At 34.2% G+C, this 20,644-nt stretch overlaps 2 protein-coding genes and 1 long non-coding RNA gene across 6 annotated transcripts in view; 1 reads left to right on the top strand and 2 right to left on the bottom strand.

Moving 5' to 3' along the window:
• The window catches only part of LOC126819239 (regulator of G-protein signaling 9-binding protein), a 36,524-nt gene extending 33,214 nt beyond the window's left edge, over window positions 1–3,310 (bottom strand). Inside the window, exon 1 of the mRNA XM_050547176.2 lies at window positions 3,155–3,310. The gene's annotated coding sequence lies outside the window, so the exon portion shown is untranslated. The remainder of the gene's footprint in view (window positions 1–3,154) is intronic.
• The window catches only part of LOC130012538 (uncharacterized), a 49,419-nt gene that overhangs the window by 3,972 nt on the left and 24,803 nt on the right, over window positions 1–20,644 (top strand). Inside the window, exon 4 of one of the 2 annotated variants that reach the window (XR_008787983.1) lies at window positions 20,258–20,619. This is a non-coding gene — a long non-coding RNA (uncharacterized LOC130012538). Of the gene's footprint in view, window positions 1–3,543; window positions 5,059–20,257; window positions 20,620–20,644 lie in introns of those variants that run through there. The other variant, XR_008787982.1, reaches the window with a different exon arrangement.
• LOC126819227 (uncharacterized) overlaps window positions 6,709–20,644 on the bottom strand; it is a 42,020-nt gene continuing 28,084 nt past the window's right edge. The window contains exons 2-3 of one of the 3 annotated variants that reach the window (XM_050547157.1): window positions 16,784–16,843; window positions 6,709–15,170 (exon numbers count right to left, since the gene is read on the bottom strand). In XM_050547157.1, coding sequence (XP_050403114.1) covers window positions 14,102–15,154 — 1,053 coding nt within the window. In that variant the 5' untranslated portion in view covers window positions 15,155–15,170; window positions 16,784–16,843 and the 3' untranslated portion in view covers window positions 6,709–14,101. Of the gene's footprint in view, window positions 15,171–16,783; window positions 16,858–20,644 lie in introns of all 3 variants that reach the window. The other 2 variants (XM_050547156.2, XM_050547155.2) reach the window with 2 other exon arrangements.

Consider the following 20,644-nt stretch of genomic DNA (forward strand, 5'->3'; position numbering starts at 1 on the left):
AAAATAAGATCATGGTCAGTGGTGATAAACGCCGCGAAAAGACCCATAACACCACTGAAGTTACCTTTCTGACATCTACAATACATCTTATTTCACTAACCAGCATTGTGTAGTATTTATGGAGAATGAATTAAGACAGGTAACTTTGACGACGTAAAGTGAGGTATAATAGACAAACTCTAATAGGGACTTTGGTGGGAGATTGTTTTTGCTTCATTCACATCCTAATGTGCAGTTTATAATTGTTTGTCTATCGAGTTTACATTCTACCTGTGTTATTGATTTATTGTGGTAGATTGTTATATTGGACTACCATCTTGTTATGGTGTGTGTATTTAGGATTTTCGATAAATAGACTGTCTAGTGTAATTGGATTATGGCTATTTTAAATATGATATTAACACTTGCCTATTACAGAGTTGCGAATTGGACCCTTAAAATTCTTATTACTTGTAATTTACGCCCAAATAGTCTGACAGTAAACCCCAGGGTGCTAGCTTCTTCACATTCTTCCCACTCCATATCCCAATTCTTTTCGTTTTTAGGCGAAAGCTGTAGATTATAGGATTGTGCGAACAGTGGGTTTACATTTGGTTAAAATTGAATGTTACATCCAATTCGTTTTAGAATTCCGATAGGTATGTGGACCTTTTCGAGACATTTTCATGGATAAAGCCCGAGCCTGGGGTTATAATGGGGAAAGAAAGACATGAAGAAAGAACCCGAGATGACAGAAAAACCGAGGACGATAGGCCGAGGTTCTTCCATCAAGGGTTTCTTTCTGAGGTCTTCTTTATCTCGTGAATTATTTCGGACAGAGAAAAACCTGGAAAGATCAAAGATTTCCCGTCACAGGTTTATATGTTTACTTTACATGCAGCAAACGTAAATATTATAAGGTTACCTTTTCCACGTTTTTCACCCGTATGTGTTTCACATTATTTTGCTTTTTACAGTTTTATGTTTTAATATATAAAACAAGTTTGTTTGGACCGAATCATTTTTTGGGATGCTCGATCTACAGGATTTGCACTCTCGATATTTTGAGGATCGAAATGTTCATAAATAGAATAAGGCGTATGTCAGGGTGCAAATTTATTTGGACCTAGTTCCTGTCTCTAATCGGACCTAGTTCCTGTAGTTCCTGTCTCTAATCGGACCTAGTTCCTGTCTCTAATCGGACGATGTCTGCTGGCAGTTCCTATCCGTCCCTTATAGCTGTAATATGAAAATACAGTACAGTAACATACCACTCTTCCCAACCCCTGTTTTCAAGCTATTTTGGAATCCTTTCCTTCTATTTTTCACCTTGATTCTTTATTTTTCGCCAAAAAGAAATTTTACCGCCCAATACACCAATGGATATTATTCAAAGTTAACTGCGTTTATAGTTTTCTTGGTGAGGGTGGCGATGTTTTTTAAACAAAATATTTAAATAACCGCATATGTTAAGGTAAAGATATCCAGATCTAACAAATTTTTATCTAATAAACAATCTCATTACAACTGATCTGATAGTTCTACTGACATTTCTAATATTATGACAATCAACTTATGTCTGCTGATTAAATAAATTGCGATAATTGGACAGATATTATAAGACGAAAGAGGTTTTATATTAATATAGGGATTATCACTATATTAACAGTTCAGTTAATAAATATGAACATAATAATACTGTTAGCTTTGTGATTGACTGAGGACCTTTTAAATGTAACAAAACATAGGATTAATGATCAAAATGTCCCTGATTTACGGCGTGTGTGTGGCCGTATGGGTTTTCAAGCCCATGTCTCGCTTGCCTCCTCGACGGTCCCATTAATTTGTTCAAATGAGACAAGCAGGGGTCCCGCGTCTTACACACTCGTGACGCACACCCTGTTAACAGGAATTTCAACCTTATTGTAAGCACAAAAAAATGACCTATATTTTAAATACTTTCTAAAACACTGTATCATTCTTTCTTCAAATTAAAAGCTTGAAAAATATAATAACATTATACAAGCTCAATATAAAACAATATGAGTATTTTGGATTCATCCAAATAGGCCTACCATGTGATGGGTCATCAGTATGATCTTCGTCACCGATTTTGATATCGTGGGTATTGTATCATAATCACACTCGAAGATACCTTTTGTTACAAAAAAATCGACCACCTTGGCAGATGTGCATAATATAATACAGTATACAACAGACCTAAGTAGACCTAATATTACAATGCAAAAAGAAAAAAAAATGTCTAAAGGACATATGCCAATATAACAATAATAAAACAGTTATATTGTTGAAAATCTCTCTAGCAAAGTGATAAATCAATTCTCGGTTATTATAAAATAGGTTAGTCTTGTGGATAGAGAGAACCTAGTAGATATGTAATAAAATTAATACAACAGATGTCGATGGCGATGGTGGTTATCATTGGTAATTCGCATTATCATTAGTTAGTATACACTCATTAATCCTGACACCGTTCAAGACATCTTTATGAAACAACATGCCACAATAAAAGCCAACATATAGCATTAAACCGTATACATATGCAAACAAAAAATGGTACAAAACCAATTCAAATGGATCAACTCTAAATTGTCCGTGAGTTTTTTTTTAATATTTATTTCACATTGACATTTTTTCTACAAACGAGATAAATACTGTTAAGATTCCATTATAACAAAAGACTTTGCAGTGAAAGAGTGCATTATATATTTGACATTGGAATATTTATTTACAGCCTAATCTATATTTACTCTTAAATAGAAAAAAAAAACAATACACGAAAAATGTATTGATTTCTTTCATTTTATTTGAACGTTGAAACTCTGAAGAATTTCCTAACGTATAACCAGTTTCAACAGAGCCTCAATCAACTGCGGATGCATTTCTATTTAACCGTGCACAGGTTATACAAATGATGGATTTGTTACTTCTTGGCGTATTTTGTTTTGTTTTGGATTCTTTAATATAAAATCATGGATTTCGTCAGACAACAGTTCTTGTGACCTAACGAATATTTATATAGAGTTTTAACGTCTATTATCTTTTGTTTAATATATCGACCCTACAGAATATTGATAGATTACAGTTCCAATCATTATTATACCATTTATTTTAGTATAGATGGGTTTATAGAAAACAGAAAAATACACCGTACCTTGAAATAAAGTATACATAACTGTCAATCTTGATACGCTAGTTCTCCCTGTCCACACCATGCCGATATGCCAACTTTACCGCCAATACAGGATACTCGGGAAGGGCACGCGGGGTGAGATGCAAAACAAACCAGATATAGAATTGCCAACTAGTTCCATATGATCGATAGCAATTGAACTAACAGGTATGTGTTCTATCCTAGCAACGGTAGCCATGACAACCGCTACACACACTGTAGAAATAAGATTCTTTACGATGATAACCTGATAGGAAAAGTAGATTTAAAAGAGCTTTATAGTTTTAAAATTAAGGATGTTACTTTTTGTGAAACTTTTATTATGATTGTAAGCTTTATTCCCCCTCTCATTATTTCATTTCTTTCAACAGTAATTACCAAAAGAAAAAAACAACCTTTAATCAACGTATTTCGGCTTGCTGAGTGGAACATTAGATCAGTGGTTCTCAACCTTTTTTTGCCAACGTCAAACCTTGGAACACATGAAGTAATAGGGGCACACCTGGATATATATATATATATATATATATATATATATATGGAAAATATTTGAATTTTGCAAAATAAAAACATGGCAAGTCATAGACGGCATACAACCGTAGACGCAGACTAGTCATACATACAAAGAATGACTCAAACTACATCAAGAAAAACACAGCTATGAACTTACTTTATTGCAGTGTTTCGAATTTCATCAGTCAAATAACTGGCTTATTGAGAAATTGTCTTAGCGTGCCGTTCGAAATTTCGCGGCACACTGGTTGAGAATCACTGCATTAGATAAAGAGTACTGTTTACTGAGTGTATTTTATATTTAAAAAAAAAAAGAAAAAAAAAAGAAATTGACTCATGAATACTAACACTTGTGTGACAAAGTACTCTTATAACTTTCATCAAATTGAACGATTATTTAGGTCCTTAGAACTTTATGACCTCAGCTGGTTTTTGATAATGTATGAACTTCTGTTAAGGCACGAACTGGCAATGGTCTTATTAAACATGTAATTAATCCCATATGTCGTTTACAAACTACATATGATCTGTGTACAAGCTCCACATGACTTCAAAGAGATATGCACTGGTCAGTAAGCATACCATGACGTGCGAATATGTATGATCATGAGTTTTATCTATTCTCCGGTGCTATATAATCAGGAGTTTACCGACAGACAGACAGAGCGGAGAGGAGAAGAGAGGCTTGGACGAGTGCATGGACTCACCCGAGTTCAGCCGCTGCCTTGGCAGAGGGGCAGAATGGTGGATTTAATATTGTAATATGTGTTCCTGTTGTAGTCTAGTTCCCGATGTAGTTTAGTTCATGTTGTATCTATGTAACTGTTTGATATTCTGATCCGATGTAAATAAATCCTATATTTACTAAACTGGTCTACTGTTATCACTAAGATAGTGTTATACTTGTTCCGAAATTTAAGATTTGTAAGGTATACATTAATCAGTACGGAAGTAATCATCCTCCATGTCCTTAGTAGTACGGAATGATACAACTCGGGATACTGAGGGTGGGTAGTAATCAAAGCGGTACAAGGATTGACAAATCTCAGAAATCAATACAACAAAATTAGTATTTATTTATCTGGGCGCATACGATGGATCGGTTGAATACATTTTTCACCAATATGTTTTAAGGGGCAAGGGATGGGTTTTTAGACTGTATCTTTCAATCTGAATGTGACTTATAATCTCTTGATTGAAGCGCACATATTGAAGGTTAAATTATTGATTATCTTTTCTTAACAACCAAATTTCTCGGAAAGCATTACAAGTGCGGGTTGCGGGTTTTATTTCTAAATGCTTTTTTTCATATTCAAATTGATAGATTCATTTTGGTTAAGGATGGAAATGTTGTTTAAAGGAGCCAATTCAATATCATCCACAGTCTTCGGCATTGCAAACACGACATATTGGTCAACTGATTTACAATCAATCGTTTCTGTTTTTACTCTAATTTCAAATCAGTTATGTTCGGCGAAATACGCCAGAAGTCTCAATCGAATGGCAATCTTTAGCCTCTGGTTACTCCAGTCAACACCGACAGTTTTTATTGCGCATGCTCTCTAAATAAGAATATGCCGTCACCGTTGTATGAAGTGACTCGATGCACGAGGCTAAACATATCACATGTAGGAGAATACTACCGGTGTAGACTGGAATAACCAGACGCCAAAGACTGTCATTCAATGCAGACTCTTCGTATATTTCGCCGAAATAAATGAAATGAAATTGAGTTTAACGTCCTACTGTTTTGCTCCTAAACTGGGCTAATGAAGACGGGCATACGCCACACAGTGTGCTATGAGGGGAAATTTTCCCGGTCGGACAGCGGCACTACGGCTTACTCTTACATCGAATTCCAGCTGTCAAGGGATCTTTTACGTGCACGCGAATCTGTATTCAAGCCTATATTTTAAGAAGAAACGAGTTACGTGTGGGATGAATATAAATGACCTGTATAATAATGCTGGAAAGAATAATATATCTTTAATGTTTCGTCCAGATCATGTCGGGAAAACTGCCATATTCTGTTAAGTGTGCAATGGATTGCCAATCTATCCGTAATGCACAAGGCAAAGAAACAGTATACGGTAAGTAATTGCGGCAAGTTCTCGCGTGATAAACTTCCATAACACTTTAAACTCCCACCACTGGTATTCCACAACTGCCAACAGCTACGGTACTGGTGATAATCAGATGTAATGGTAACTAGCCAGGTCCAAAGGGCGTAGATTTGTCATAACTTTGGAGGGTGGGGGGGCGAACCCTGGACTATTTCATTACTAAACCAAAATAATAATTACGAACAGTTTACTTTACCAGTGTTATTTCGATGAAAGCTGTAACTAAGGGTAATATGATGACGATATGGAAAAATTGACTATATACCTACATCAAAGCTGCACAAATATTAATTGTTCATGAAGTTAAGTGAATCGTCCAAAGACTTCCATTCTACGATCAGGACTGCATCTATGAATATCTTGGCGACATGCTTTGGGTCCTGATCATGAAGGTCATTATGCACCGCACACACCATCAGGTTGCGCAGCCAAGTTTTGATACGGTGCAGAGTGCTGAAGGGTCGCTCGGCTGAGTAGGAGTTAGCAGGGTTCAGCAGTGTGAGACGGAGAAGAGCTTCGACAGAAGGGACCATCTGCCTCATCTCAGGTGACATACCGAGGAACGCTTCGTGCACAAGTGGAATCGATTTGGCCGAAAATTGGCGCTTGAAGATTGTCAATTCTTGTTCCAAGTCTCATTCAGTTCCGGAAGATATCGTGAAGATCAGTAACTGTGGCGAGACCCAAGACAGTGGTTAGATAGCCTTCAGAACGGGACATCTGTCACATATTTTACCCCACTAAATAACCAGAAAATGCCCCATGGCGGTCAATTTCCCCAAGGGTGCCATCATCCTGATTCTGAATTTACACATACTGAAGATACAGTGTATATAATCCATCAAAAAAATTAGGTGGACTTTTTTTTCTAGTTTCAGCTTAAAATAATACTAACACAAGTGTTTTTCCAATATAATCTATAATAAATTATTTTTAATTTATTGATGTAACTGTAAAAGTATTCAATTTGTATTTATGACCATGCATTTTGATTTTAATATTTGTATTTTCCAGAGAAATTGACATTCTGTAAATTTTTAAAAGTAAGTATACAGAACATAAATACAACATACATAAAATTATAACAAAATAAACAAAGATAGGTTGTCAGGCAACAAAACATACGCCCACACCGGCTAAATCGTCCACCGATCGACAAGTTAGTGTTGTCGCATTTATTCTTTTGTAGGTAATTTGGAGCATCTACAAGACAGTTTCATACAGATTAGATTATAATTTTTGACGTTTGAGGGTTCACAAGGTCCTACAATTTAAATAATGCATATAAATTTCATACAGATTGGGCGATAACTTTCAAACGTTCAAAAGGTTAACAGAATAAAACAAGGGGCATAACTCTAGAAATAATTGACGGAAATAGACTTCTTCATCACACTAATGTAAACAACATATATCAATTTTAACACAATCGGGTGATAACTTTTGGCATTAGAGCGTTCACTAGAAATTGTGTGTGTTGTGTTTATATTTTTATATGCCCACATCAAAATGTGGACGTATATTGCCGTCGCCCCCCGTCCGCAATTATATATATATATATATATATATATATATATATATATATATATATATATACATAAAAAAACAAATGAGATTTACAAAATTATATACAAAATTCTCAGTCATATAGATATTTAATGAGGTATAAGGGCTTTAGAATTCTTTGCACTGGCCGGGTTGGTGATCAAAAATAATTTGACTGTTTACTTTCTCACCAGGCTTGCATATATACACTGTAAGCAAAGTTTGGGACAAATAAGCCAACTAATATATTTTTAGTGGTATTCACCAAGAAGACTAACAAACATGCTAAGGAAAAGCATTTTTATTTTAAATAGGTTATTGTTTGATTTTTCTATAATTAGGTGGATATTGCATTATTTTGACATTTTAAATTAACTACTAGTAAATTCCCTTTTTTGCCAAGGGTGATAATGTCTGTTTAAATACGATTACTAGTAATAAGACAGCCTGTTTACCCCCCCCCCCCCCAAAAAAAAATAAAAATAAAAAAAATAAAAACCAAAACAAAAACATATTTAAATCTTCTCTATGGTATATAGTATTTTAGTTATATTTTGATTGAAATTATCCATCACAATTAAAGGGGCATTAGGTAAGATTAGATAAAGAGCTGACATCTCTCACTAAAATAGTTAACCAGCTAAAAACAAAAACCGCCAAGTTTGTACAATCAGGGGCAATAATCCAGAAAGTTATAGTCTGAAATGCGCAAATATCAAAGGGGACTGAGATCTTTGGGATATAAAAATACAATATGTCTAAAGTTTCATCAAAATCGGATAAAAATTGTGACCTGTACAGGGTCCACAACCTTCGTATACACACGTGTACACAATTTGCGTACAAAGAGCGGCCATTTTGTCGGGCAGTTTCATTTCAATTTTCCCGAAATTAGAATTCATCCTTCATTATGGTGAAATGGTGGTATATTTAAACAGTTTTAAAATCGGGGGAAAAAATGTGACCTGAGAATCCGCAAGCTAAAAATGCGAATTTTCAAACAATCAGGGGCCATAATCCAAGAGGTTACATTCGGATATGCGCAATTATTAAAGAGAGAGAGAGAAATGGGGTTTAACGTCCTCGACACAAATTAGGTCATTACGGGACTAACATATGGTTTTAATTTTATTTCAATAATTCGCTTGCGCATAGGGGTCTTTAGCAGTGGGAGGAAACCGGAGGACCCGGAGAAAACCCACGAGATTGAACAGGCGACCCTACTCCTTGTCACGTAGACAACCGGGGATTCGAAACCCCCCATTATTAAAAAGAACCAAGACCTTAGTGTGTAACGGTAATACATTTACGCGTTTTTTTGAACTCAACCAAAATTACGGTGTAACGAACGGTGATATATTAAAACGTTTTTTTAAATCGAATAAAAATTGTGACCTCTACAGGGACCACAAGCTAAAAACGTGATTTTTTATACAATCAAGGGCCATGATTCGGGAAGTTACGATCCCATATGCACGAATATCGAAAGGAACCACGTAGGCCTATTTCCACAACCTTGATACACCAGATGTTTACACTATTTGCGTACGAGGGGCGGCCATTGTGTCCGGCAGTTTTGGTCCGATTTTCACGAAATTTGAACTCAACCAAAATTACGGTGTAACGGTGATATATTCAAACGTTTTTTTTTTTTAAACATACATTATGCAAAAGCTAAATCTGATTATTGCAAGTCTTTTTTTAGGCTTCAGATGTCATAGAAATTATAAATTAGACCTTTATTTTCACAACAAGCACAAAATCAACTCTATAGACCAACGGATGGCTTGGATTCGGCTTGGATTTAAACAGGATTTCATTGATTGATTACATTTTTAAATGGCGTCGTAAGCGGATATAAACCGTTACGTTGACGTCAACTCCCGGAAATTTTAGATCGAAGCTAAATGATAGAGTGTACGAAGCGAGGCCGCATGTCAGTCAATTTGATTGAAAGTTCGATATATACGGCCTTGATATTATGTTTAGTTGTGGTTAAAATCAGAGTTTGGATGTCGGTATATTATACGCTCTTTTGTCACTTGCGCTTACAGAAAAAATATGGAAATTGATAAACATCGCAGCTAACATCACCTCAGTTGAATTGCAGCCCCATTGGATCACTGTTTCCTATTTGTCTGCTTCTGGAGTTACGTAGGCCCATAGAGGTGTATATACACTTCAATGCGTAGGCCTACCAGTTACTTACAGTACAAGAGTACCAGCAGGCTAACAAGAAGTCAGCTATAATTATGCCTCATTGATTTGGTCCATTCCTTTCAAACTTTCGCTTCTTATCTATATATTAAAAGTATTATTTTTAATTTGCAGTAAAAACAAGCCAACAGTGAGGCTGATGTCCTCCGCCGAAATAGGAAAATAATTAGAGGACACATATAAATTTATCACAAATTATCTTTTACAAAGTATTGAACAATCGAACAGTATATCTTTACTTATAGTCTAAGCATACAATGTTTTTGATGGAATAATTATAGCATATTAAGGGGAAAACATGCTCTATGCCTACAGATCTAGAGTTTGGTTGTATCAACGGGTCTATTTTCCATCTTGCTGCAAGTTGTGCAAAGTTCACTGTTTTCTTTCTGTCATTAAATGTCAATTCATTATTGCATACTACATATTTAATTAATTTATAATAGTTTCTTTTTCAATTTGTTTTTTCCATTTATTTGTTTATTTACCTTGACTATATTCATTGTATTGGATTGTATTGGAATTGCTCAATTGATGCTTTTATCAATACCTGGTTATAATATTATGACATGTAATGTGGCAAGTTGAGTCGGGACATGTAGGCTATAATGTAACCTAAATGTATACATAAGTGGATTTCGTTTCATTTTTTTCGAAAATATTGTACAGATAAAAGAGGAGGAATTACAGGGGTAATACATTGGAAAGCTTCTTCAAGAACTAAAGCATAAACTATATAAACGAGCTTATAAAAAGGAAAAGTTTGTATAAAGACGTTTCGTTTGCACAACTGGGTGATGATAAATCACGTTTTGTCTTTCTAGCAGACGACACCGTTTTACGGCGAAAGCACGCGCTCTATTTGTGACGCTTAATTTATTTTATTATTCACTCGACGTCATCACTTAGTAGACTTACTATTTTTAATATGTTGTCTTCGGTATAAAGCTGTTTATCTTGCTTATCTCTGCTTACCCTAAGCGGAAAATGCTCATCTTCGAACTCCATCAAGGCATTGACCTAATCAACACATACACCAAGTTTGAACATTCTAGCTCAATTAGGAAGAGAGTTATCGTGCCCCAAAGTATCAACCAATCAAATTGCTTATCTCTGCTTACCCTAAGCGGAAAATGCTCATCTTCGAACTCCACCAAGGCATTGACCTAATAAACACATACACCAAGTTTGAACATTCTAGCTCAATTAAAAGTTATCGTGTCCCAAAGCATCAACCAATCAAATTGCTTATCTCTGCTTACCCTAAGCGGAAAATGCTCATCTTCGAACTCCATCAAGGCATTGACCTAATCAACACATACACCAAGTTTGAACATTCTACCCCAATTAGGAAGAGAGTTATCGTGTCCCAAAGCATCAACCAATCAAATTGCTTATCTCTGCTTACCCTAAGCGGAAAATGCTCATCTTCGAACTCCATCAAGGCATTGACCTAATAAACACATACACCAAGTTTGAACATTCTAGCTCAATTAGGAAGAGAGTTATTGTGTCCCAAAAAGTGTGACGGACAGACAGACGGACGAACCCATTTTAATAGTCCCCTGCTTTCTTCGAAAGGCGGGGGACAATAAATGTGATACGAATTGAATTGCAACCCCGTCTCAAACCGAATAGGCTAACGGTACCGCAGCCATTGAAAACGTTACTTGGTAATCGAGATTATGTAGGTGGAGTTAACGCCTGTCAATCAAACGATCGGCCATTCTCAGAGACGGTGAAGAGAGAGTTGACTCCTATTTCTATTCAAAAATTAGAATGGTGATAACTTTGTTCAGAATAAAGTAATTTGACAGAAATTTTCAATATACTCTTCTTTCATCATCTATTTTTGAACTGTTATAGCAAGAATGGCTAACTCTCTATTAAAATCTCCCATAATGTATCTTTAATCATAATTGTGAACTCTAGAGGGACCACAAGCTAAAACATGATTTTTTTCGTACAATCAGGGGCCATAATTCAGGAAGTTAATATCGAAAGAAACCAAGATCTTTGGGTTATAAACATGCATTTCAAGTTTCATCAAAATCAGGTGAAAATTGTGTCCACAAGCTAAACACGTGATTTTTTGTACAATCAGGGGCTATAATTCATGAAGTTATGGTCGGATACATGCCAATATTGAAAGGAACCGAGATCTTTGGGAGATAGACTCATATTTTAAGTTTCGTCAAAATCGGATAAAAATTGTGTCCTGTTGAGTGCCCACAAACAAATTGTGGACGGACGGCATAATACGTGCACATGAAAATGTGGGCATATGAAAAAAATAGATAATGAAAACAGAATATGCTGAAAATTTCAGACAAATTACTTCACTCTGAACCGAAATATTAGCGATTCAATTTTAGACTAGCCTCAATTGTCCTTGAACCGATAATAATCAAAGTCTCGATTATCCAGTTTTTACGTTATCCATCACAAACCACTAAATTTTGCAGGCTAACAATGACATAGAGAGTTGATTATGGTCTTAGTAAGTTAATTAATGTTTAATTAATAATTTAGATAACATTTCAGGCCTAAAGAAAGACCTGCAGAAGGCAGATTTAGCTCTTGCAAAATATATGTTTAAAGATACATTAGTTAAGAGTTTTATAAAGAGTTGGCCATTCTTGCTATAATAATTCAAAAATAGATGATAAAAAAGAAAATATTAAAAAATTTCAGTCAAATTACTTTGTTCTGAACGGAATTGTCACTGTTGGAAGTTTGAACTAGAAATAGGCATCAATTGGGTCTTCACCGTCTGTGGGAATTAGCGATCGTTTGATTGACAGGCGATACCTCCACCCACATATTCTCGATTATCAAGTAACATGCTAAATGGAAATGGTAGTCTCACTTGGCAGGCCTTTCATCACCAGTTTCCGGTAGTGACATCACCTACTAGCGGTAAACGTTAGCTTGGTCCGCCATTTATTAATTTAATTTTAAATGGACGACTGTTTAAATCCAAACTGTATCTAAGCCATCCGCGGGTCTACAAAGTTGATTTTGAGCTTGTCGTGTAAATAAAGGTTTAATTAATAATTTCTATAACACCTGAAGCCTAAATAAAGACTTGCAATGGGCAGATTTAGCACATGCATAATGATGAAGTCAAATTCTTAAATCAAAAATACATGTAGTTCAAATAAATCAACACTCACTAAAAACTAACAAAAATATATATAAATTCCAAGACTAGTTTGAATAGCTTTGGTTATTATGTTATATCTTATATCAAAGCTTTTTTTGGTTTTTTTTTGACATTTCAAATCAACCATATGGTGTTTATATATTTCAAATCAACCATGGTGCTTATATATTTCAAATCAACCATGGTACCTAATTCAAAGCAACCATGGTGTCTAAATATTTCAAATCAACCAAGTTGTTTGTATATTTTAAATCAACCATGGTGTTTATATATTTCAAGCCAACCATGATGTTTATATATTTCGAATTAACCCTGGTGCTTTTATATTTTAAAATCACAAATTTATATATTTCAAATCAACCACAGTGTTTATATATCCCAAAGATCTTGGTTCCTTTTGATATTGACGCATGTCCAACCGTAACATTATTCTGCATTATATTTATAGGACCCGATTGTACGATAAATCACTTTTCTTTTAGCTTGATCTCTGTCCATCTCTTGCAAAATGTGTGTTATATATATATGTGTGTTATATATAACCGCATGTTATATTTCAAATCAACCAATGTTTCTATATTTTAAATCAAACTATGCAGTTCATATTTAACTGTACCAGTTTTAAATCAACCATGGAGTATATATATTCTTGAATGTCCCAAAATATTTTTATAATTTAAACCAACCATGATTTTTGTATATTTTAAAGATACATTCCCGCGTACAAACTGGGGGATTTGATGATATATTTAGACTAAAAACATATTCAAACTAATTAATTTTTCATAATTTTGCTTCAAATCCTTCTCAGAACATTGTAATTGCCAAGAAATGCCCCTGCTATAAAAAATCGATCAAAAGAGGTCATGTTTGTGTCACGTGACTTACCTCTCTCGGTACCTAGCAACGGGTGCGAATTCTGAGGAGAATTCATTGCATACACAAGACAATGTTGTCTTTAATCACAGACTATTTTTTACAAATATTGAATCCTAATTAAATTCTCAGATTATCCACTGGCAGTGTCTTTCTCCGTGATTTTTATCTCAGAAAGTGCTGTACGTCTAACTCTTCATAAAGTTTATCAACAAATACATCAAGCGCTCAATCTCCACGTGCAACCTTTGATGTCACGCGTGCAGATATTCTTAATCGTTTGGCTGTCGATTAGGGGAATCCTTACAATTTTGTCTGTATACGCTCCATGAGTGTTTTTCAGAGAATCCAGTATTTTTCTAGTAAGACTGGATATTTCTACTTTCCATATATACCAAAATTACCATACTTTTATTGGAAATAACCACCCGATAAATACTTTTCTGGGAACCTATCTTTAAATCAATCATGGTTAGTATGTATTTTAAATCAATCCCGACTGTTATATATTTTAACTTTAGGAACTATATAGCGTATATCAACTGGGCCTTTTAATGGCAATCTGAACATAAATACATAAGTATGTATCCAGTGGTGATCTGCAAAGGACATGTCAAGATTAGGTGGTAATACTGATGTCTTTTTAAGATGCACACAGGCTCGCTTCTTCATCTGGTCTAATACTGGATAATTACCACACACAGAACGAAACCAAAAAAATTTTGTTGTATCAATTGTTGGGAAAAAATACTCTGGTGGCGAAAGATAAGTTCCATTTGCATGTGTGTCTGGATAATTAAACTGTTTCTGGTATTGTCTGAACCAATAAGTCACAAATTGTGGCCCTGTGCTGTCCAAAACATTCCACATAATAGAGAAGTCTGCCAAATTATTGATTAACATTTTCATAAAAGGGTGTCCTTTCCTACATCCGATCAATGCATTAATGACTAAATGTTCAAAACTAGAATCTAGTGTAGAATGGACATATGGTTCCTGTCCAAAGAAACAGGAATATTTTTTTATTATGGGGTTAAGTGACTTAATATTTTCCATGTCTAGGTCTGCATACACTCCACCAAATTCATAGAGAATAAAATATCTCATAGCATCAGCCCTGCGTATAGGCTCTGTATAACCATCGTAGATAGGAATAAAACTGGGGTAGCGTTCTGCAATTAGTTGTCTGGCACTGGCGTCTGTCCAAAACCAATACTCCCAGTCAGGATTTATTTTATACCAGGACTTAACCCATGGAATAAATATCTGAGGTACTTCAGTGGATTTCCAAGTCTGATGAATAATTTTAGGAACTTGGTCTTGTCCTGTTGTAGGAAAACTTTCTAGCCTGGTCAGACCTAATGGAGGAAAATTAGCATCATCTGGTATATTTAAAGAAGAAAAATCGCCATGTTCTCTGATCTGTTCAAACTTGATAATACCATGAAGGGAGATAATCACCACAATCCCCATACATAATGTCTGACATGTCGCATAACCTTCCTTTGTGCCACAGAAATAGTGCAGTAAACTTCTGGCCATCTCGATATAGACTTTTCTGAAGAAAAAAAGAAATTGGTTTAAAAATATGATGAATCAACAAATATCATATTGTTTAACTTGATATGTTGAAAAGTTGATACATACACAGACAGATATAATAAAGTTGTCCTCTTGTCTTATTTCTTAAGGTCCATAATGCCAACAAGATCAAAAAGAAAGATTGGTTGCCAGGCTACACATTGTGAATGTTTAGGAAAGGAAAAAGCAAAATTTTCATGCTGTATATCAATGGCACTTTGACAAGATTCTATGACACAATAAAGGGCACTAACACTATAAGTAACAAGCCAACAGTGAGTCTGATGTCCCCCACCGAAATTGCAAAATAAATAGATGACACATATTAATTAATCGCACATTTATTTTTTTCACTAAGTTTCATCACCCTCTATCAGATAGAATCAAGATTATCTTGTCCCAAACCATCGACAAATGAAATCGATTAGCTCTGCATAGCTTTAGCTCGAAATGTTCATCAATGAACTTAGTCAAGACATTCACCTAATGAACATCTACATCAAGTACATTCACCTAATAGACACCTACGCCAAGTTTGAACATTCTACCTCAATTAGAAAGAGAGTTATTGTGTTCCAAAGTCTCTACAAATCAAATTGCTTATTACTCTGCTTACCCTCAGCAAAAAATGTTCATTATAGAACTTAGTCAAGGTATTGATATAATAAAGCTATACACCAAGTGTCCTCACTTTCACTTAATTAGAACTAAAGTTATCGTGTCCCAAAGCATCAAACGGCTTATCTCTGCTTACCCTAAGCAGAAAATTCTCATCTTCAAACTCCATCAATGCATTCACCTAATTGACACCTACGCCAAGTGTGAACAATCTAACTCAATTAGAATGAGAGTTATTGTGTTCCAAAGTCTCGACCAATCAAATTGCCTATCACTCTGCTTACCCTGAGCAGAAAATGCTCATTATCGAACTCCATCAAGGCATTGACCTAATAAACACCTACACCAAGTTTGAACATTCTAGCTCAATTAGAAAGAGAGTTATTGTGTTCTAAAGTCTCGACCAATCAAATTGCTTATCGCTCTGCTTACCCTGAGTAGAAAATGCTCATTGTCGAACTTAGTCAAGGTATTGATGTAATAAAACTGTACATCAAGTTTCATCACTCTCACTTAAATAGAACTAAGTTATCGTGTCCCAAACCATCAACCAATCAAATTGCTTATCTCTGCTTACCCTACGCAGAAAATGCCTATCTTCGAACTCCATCAAGGCATTGACCTAATAAACACCTACACCAAGTTTGAACATTCTAGCTCAATTAGAGGGTGAGTTATTGTGTTCCAAATGCTCATCTTCGAACTCCATCAAGGCATTGACCTAATAAACACCTACACCAAGTGTGAACTTTTTAACTCAATTAGAATGAGAGTTATTGGCAAAAAGTGTGACGGACAGACAGACAGACAAACCCATTTTAATAGTCCCCTGCTTTCTTCGAAAGGCGGGGGACAATAATCAGATATAATTTTTCATTATAAAAAAAATGTTGGTAAAAGGGTTGTTATTTATATAGTCAAAGTAAGTAATAGAATGGTAATTAATTACATTGGCAATAATATGAATTATACCTTATTGTTTTTATTCCATAATTCTACAAAGTGAAATACCACTACCAGTAAGGGTGATCCCTAGAAGTAATAAACTGAAATTGTTGAAATTCAAATTCAATGTGCTTCCTCGTTACATGAATTTGAATTATGAATATACATTTCAAACAGATTAGATGATAATTTTTGCCGTTAAGACTTTTGAGCTTTCACAAGATTATACAATGTGAAAAAAGGGTGATAACTCTAGAACTGATTAACAGAAATTATTGATATTCAAAGATTCAATAGGATTCTCCATTTCAGGAATTTGAACAACGCATGTAAATCGGATAACTTTTGTCCATCACAACTGTATAAGCAATTAACAGAAATTCAACAGGTTTTTTTTGTCTTCAAATATAAATTTTAAAACTATTAGATGATAAATAAGCTTATAGTCTGCAAAGTGTAGGAAAAAGATAGACCAACCAATAGCCCAGATGACCAGCTACTATCATTAATTACCAAACTACCCAGTATTGACATTTGTACTGTAGCGTTGAAATTGTGCTAAAGTAATTTTGGCGAACTGAGTACACATAGGCATTACCCCAGTTATTATCATGGTAGCCTTGATATAACTGAAAAAATGATTTGCTCATGGTAGCCTTGATATAACTGAAAAAATGATTTGCCCTATGGACAGATCTGTGTTATATATTTTATCACTTATTTGTTCAGATAATTTTTATTTTCAGCAGGTTAGCTGATCCATGCTTGCTTAACCTCTAGTCTAGAAGTACTATAGACATCTGTAGGACATCGCATGTTTATCTTGTTCATGAAGCTGTTCACAAAGAATATACTAACCAATGAATGTCCTGGTTGCCAAAATCAGAACATAAACAATTTGGGCCCAATTTTTGTCAATTAATATGTAAACATTATCAGTAGATGTTTTCAAATGTCACAAATCAGGTATAATCTGAAGATGGCTGCTTAACCCCGACAGTGATTTTAGCTAACTTGGTCAATTTAATTTGAAATATATCATATGTATTGTCCGTTAATCAAGGTAACAATAACATTCATAATAACACAACTTTATGGATTTACTACTTCTTAGTTTATTACATGCAACGTTTCAATACTCTTACAGGTATCGTTATCAAGCAATGATCAATAATGAATAATAACCTACATTTATAGTACATCCATGAGTAAAAACAATATAACAATCAAAACATAACATTAATTAAGATTTATAACAACAACTATTTCCCTTTGAATATGACTTCACTATCTCTATGAAATATACAGATTAAATAGGGGACTGAAGCCCCCAACTAATAAAATATAATCCTACAATCAATACGCCCTTATCTATAGAATTAACTAGGTTGGTGTCTTTAAGCTTAGGTTGATTCTAATCCTCTCCTTCCTTATGATCACAATATAAACTAACCACTTATAACACGTATATGTCCCCATGCATAATCATACCACATTCTTAACCATTTCACTTTTTACAAAAATAAAGTTATAGTTCCCCTGTTAATTCATAATTTTTTAGATCCCCCGATAAATAATCAATTAAAATTAACTTATTAAATAATAAATTAGGTTCTACTGATACAGAGTTCCACTGATAATTATAATACAAGATCGCCTCATCATTTACATCCTTAGTGGTTTACCCACAGTTCTGTGCACCGCACGCCAAGAAGTCGCAGTAACAGACCGTTTCATTGGCTAATCATCCCTCACATTAACCAGAACACAGCTTATGTAACAACTCTTCCAGATCCTAGTGCAGTAGACTCTTCGAGATCCTAGTGTAGTAAAGATAAGTTAAACGAAATTTTGAACCATAAAAAACGAAACAAAATAGGATCTGTGTTTTAATCAGATTCGGTAACGAAACTGGAAAAATCAATCAAATTCCATCTGGGAACTAAGAGTATCGGGTAGATCAAGGATCAAAGAGCTCCAAATATCCTACCCTCAACTTGTCAAGGCCAGATAAATATCATCCTCCCTAATGAAAATGTCCTATAGAAAAAGTATAGGTTCCTATAGAAGTTTGTGGGATTCTATAGAATGCTACTGGAAAACTAATTCATTCTGTAGGGTTTTTTTTCACTTGACTATAGATTGAAAAACATTTACTATAGTTTTGGGTAGGATCGGTAGTTGAGTTTTTTCCAAGTGTAATGTCCTATAGTAAGAAACTATTGGAAAAAAAAAATATCTATAGTTTTGGGTAGGATCGGTAGTTGAGTTTTTTCCAAGCGTAATTTCCTATAGAATACTGTAAGAAACTATTGGAAAAAAAAAAAAAATCTATAGATTCATTGGCGCTGCTATAGATTTGGTGGTAAAAACTATATAGTTTTCTATAGACCTAACTTGTATCTTTGCACCATTTGAGTAATCCTATAGTTTTCTAATTCTATAGCCTTTGTGGTAAAAACTATAGTTTACCATATAGTATTCTCAAGTCAGTTGTGGTACCTATAGATTTTGTGATAAAAGCTATTGTTTGCTATAGAACTAACTTATAGTCTCAAGTCAGCTGTGTAATCCTATCCTATAGTTTTCTATGACATTTTGTAGAAAACTATGGAAATTTTTTTTTTTATTCTATAGTGTTTGTGGAGAAACATATAACTGATGAGCCTTCTATAGTTTTCTGTAGAATTTATATGATGTATGCGTTACTTAAACCATTTTAACAAATACTATAGTTTCCTACATAATAATGTAGTAACATTGTTCTATACTACAGATTTCATATTTCATTCTTTTATTTATACTATAGTTTACTATAGAATTTAGTGATACAATTCTGTGAATTATGTAACAGAATTTTCTGAATGCAGTTTTCCTTAATTTACTGTTATAACAAGTAAACTAAAATAAGCTTACCATAAAAATAAAAAAAAAAATAAAGTCTTAAAATAATATTTTTTTAATGTAGTGCCTATGAATGAAATAGTGATACATGTTGACACTCTGAGAAATTCCCACCTCTGACCCCACCCTCCCAAAAATGCCAGTAAATGTAGATCTTCACAGCAAAAATAATAGATAACAAATTATTCTTAAGATAAGTCAATGAAAGTTTATTTGAACACAGTCTGACTGTTGGGTGATCCTGCAAGTTAGATTAGATTCTCTACTCAAGTTATATAATTTGTTGAAGCCAGTAGGTCAATCGTGCATACCTGTCCAAAAACTATAATTAACAACCAATTTACTCTCTTGAAATCTGTTTGGTCATTGGCTGAATTTTAAATTCTAAAATTCAGTGTATAACAACTTAATATGTTAGTATTATTAACAAGAAACTGAAGAGAATGGTGCTGTTTTTTTTCACAGATTCGATTAAAGACAGAAAGATAAGTATACTTTATTACTTTCTGAACAGTAATATTAAATTAGACAAGATTGATGTGATTTTGTTATTTACTTTTAAAACTTTATTTAACTATTCTTTTCTCTATATTTCAGTTATACCAAGAAGAAAACTTGTCATGGTTTTGACTGGTTAAAGATACATTATGAGAGATTTTTATAAGGAGTTAGCCATTCTTGCTATAACAGTTCAAAAATAGATGATGAAAGAAGAATATATTGAAAATTTCAGTCAAATTACTTTATTCTGAACATAGTTATCACCAGTGTAATTTTTGACTAGAAATGGGATTGAATTCCACCTTCACCGATTCTTAGTATGGCCGATCGTTTGATTGACAGGCGTTAACTCCACCTACATAATCTCTGCTGTCTTTTGTCTGCTGTCATCATATATATTCGAATTTGTGTTTTACCTTTTTGGATTTTTATAACAATTGGACAAAATGAGTGAGAGGGTAAATTTTCATTCTTACTTGTATT

This window comes from Patella vulgata, chromosome 4 (genome assembly GCF_932274485.2).
Source record: "Patella vulgata chromosome 4, xgPatVulg1.2, whole genome shotgun sequence".
In the NCBI taxonomy this organism is placed as follows: domain Eukaryota; kingdom Metazoa; phylum Mollusca; class Gastropoda; family Patellidae; genus Patella; species Patella vulgata.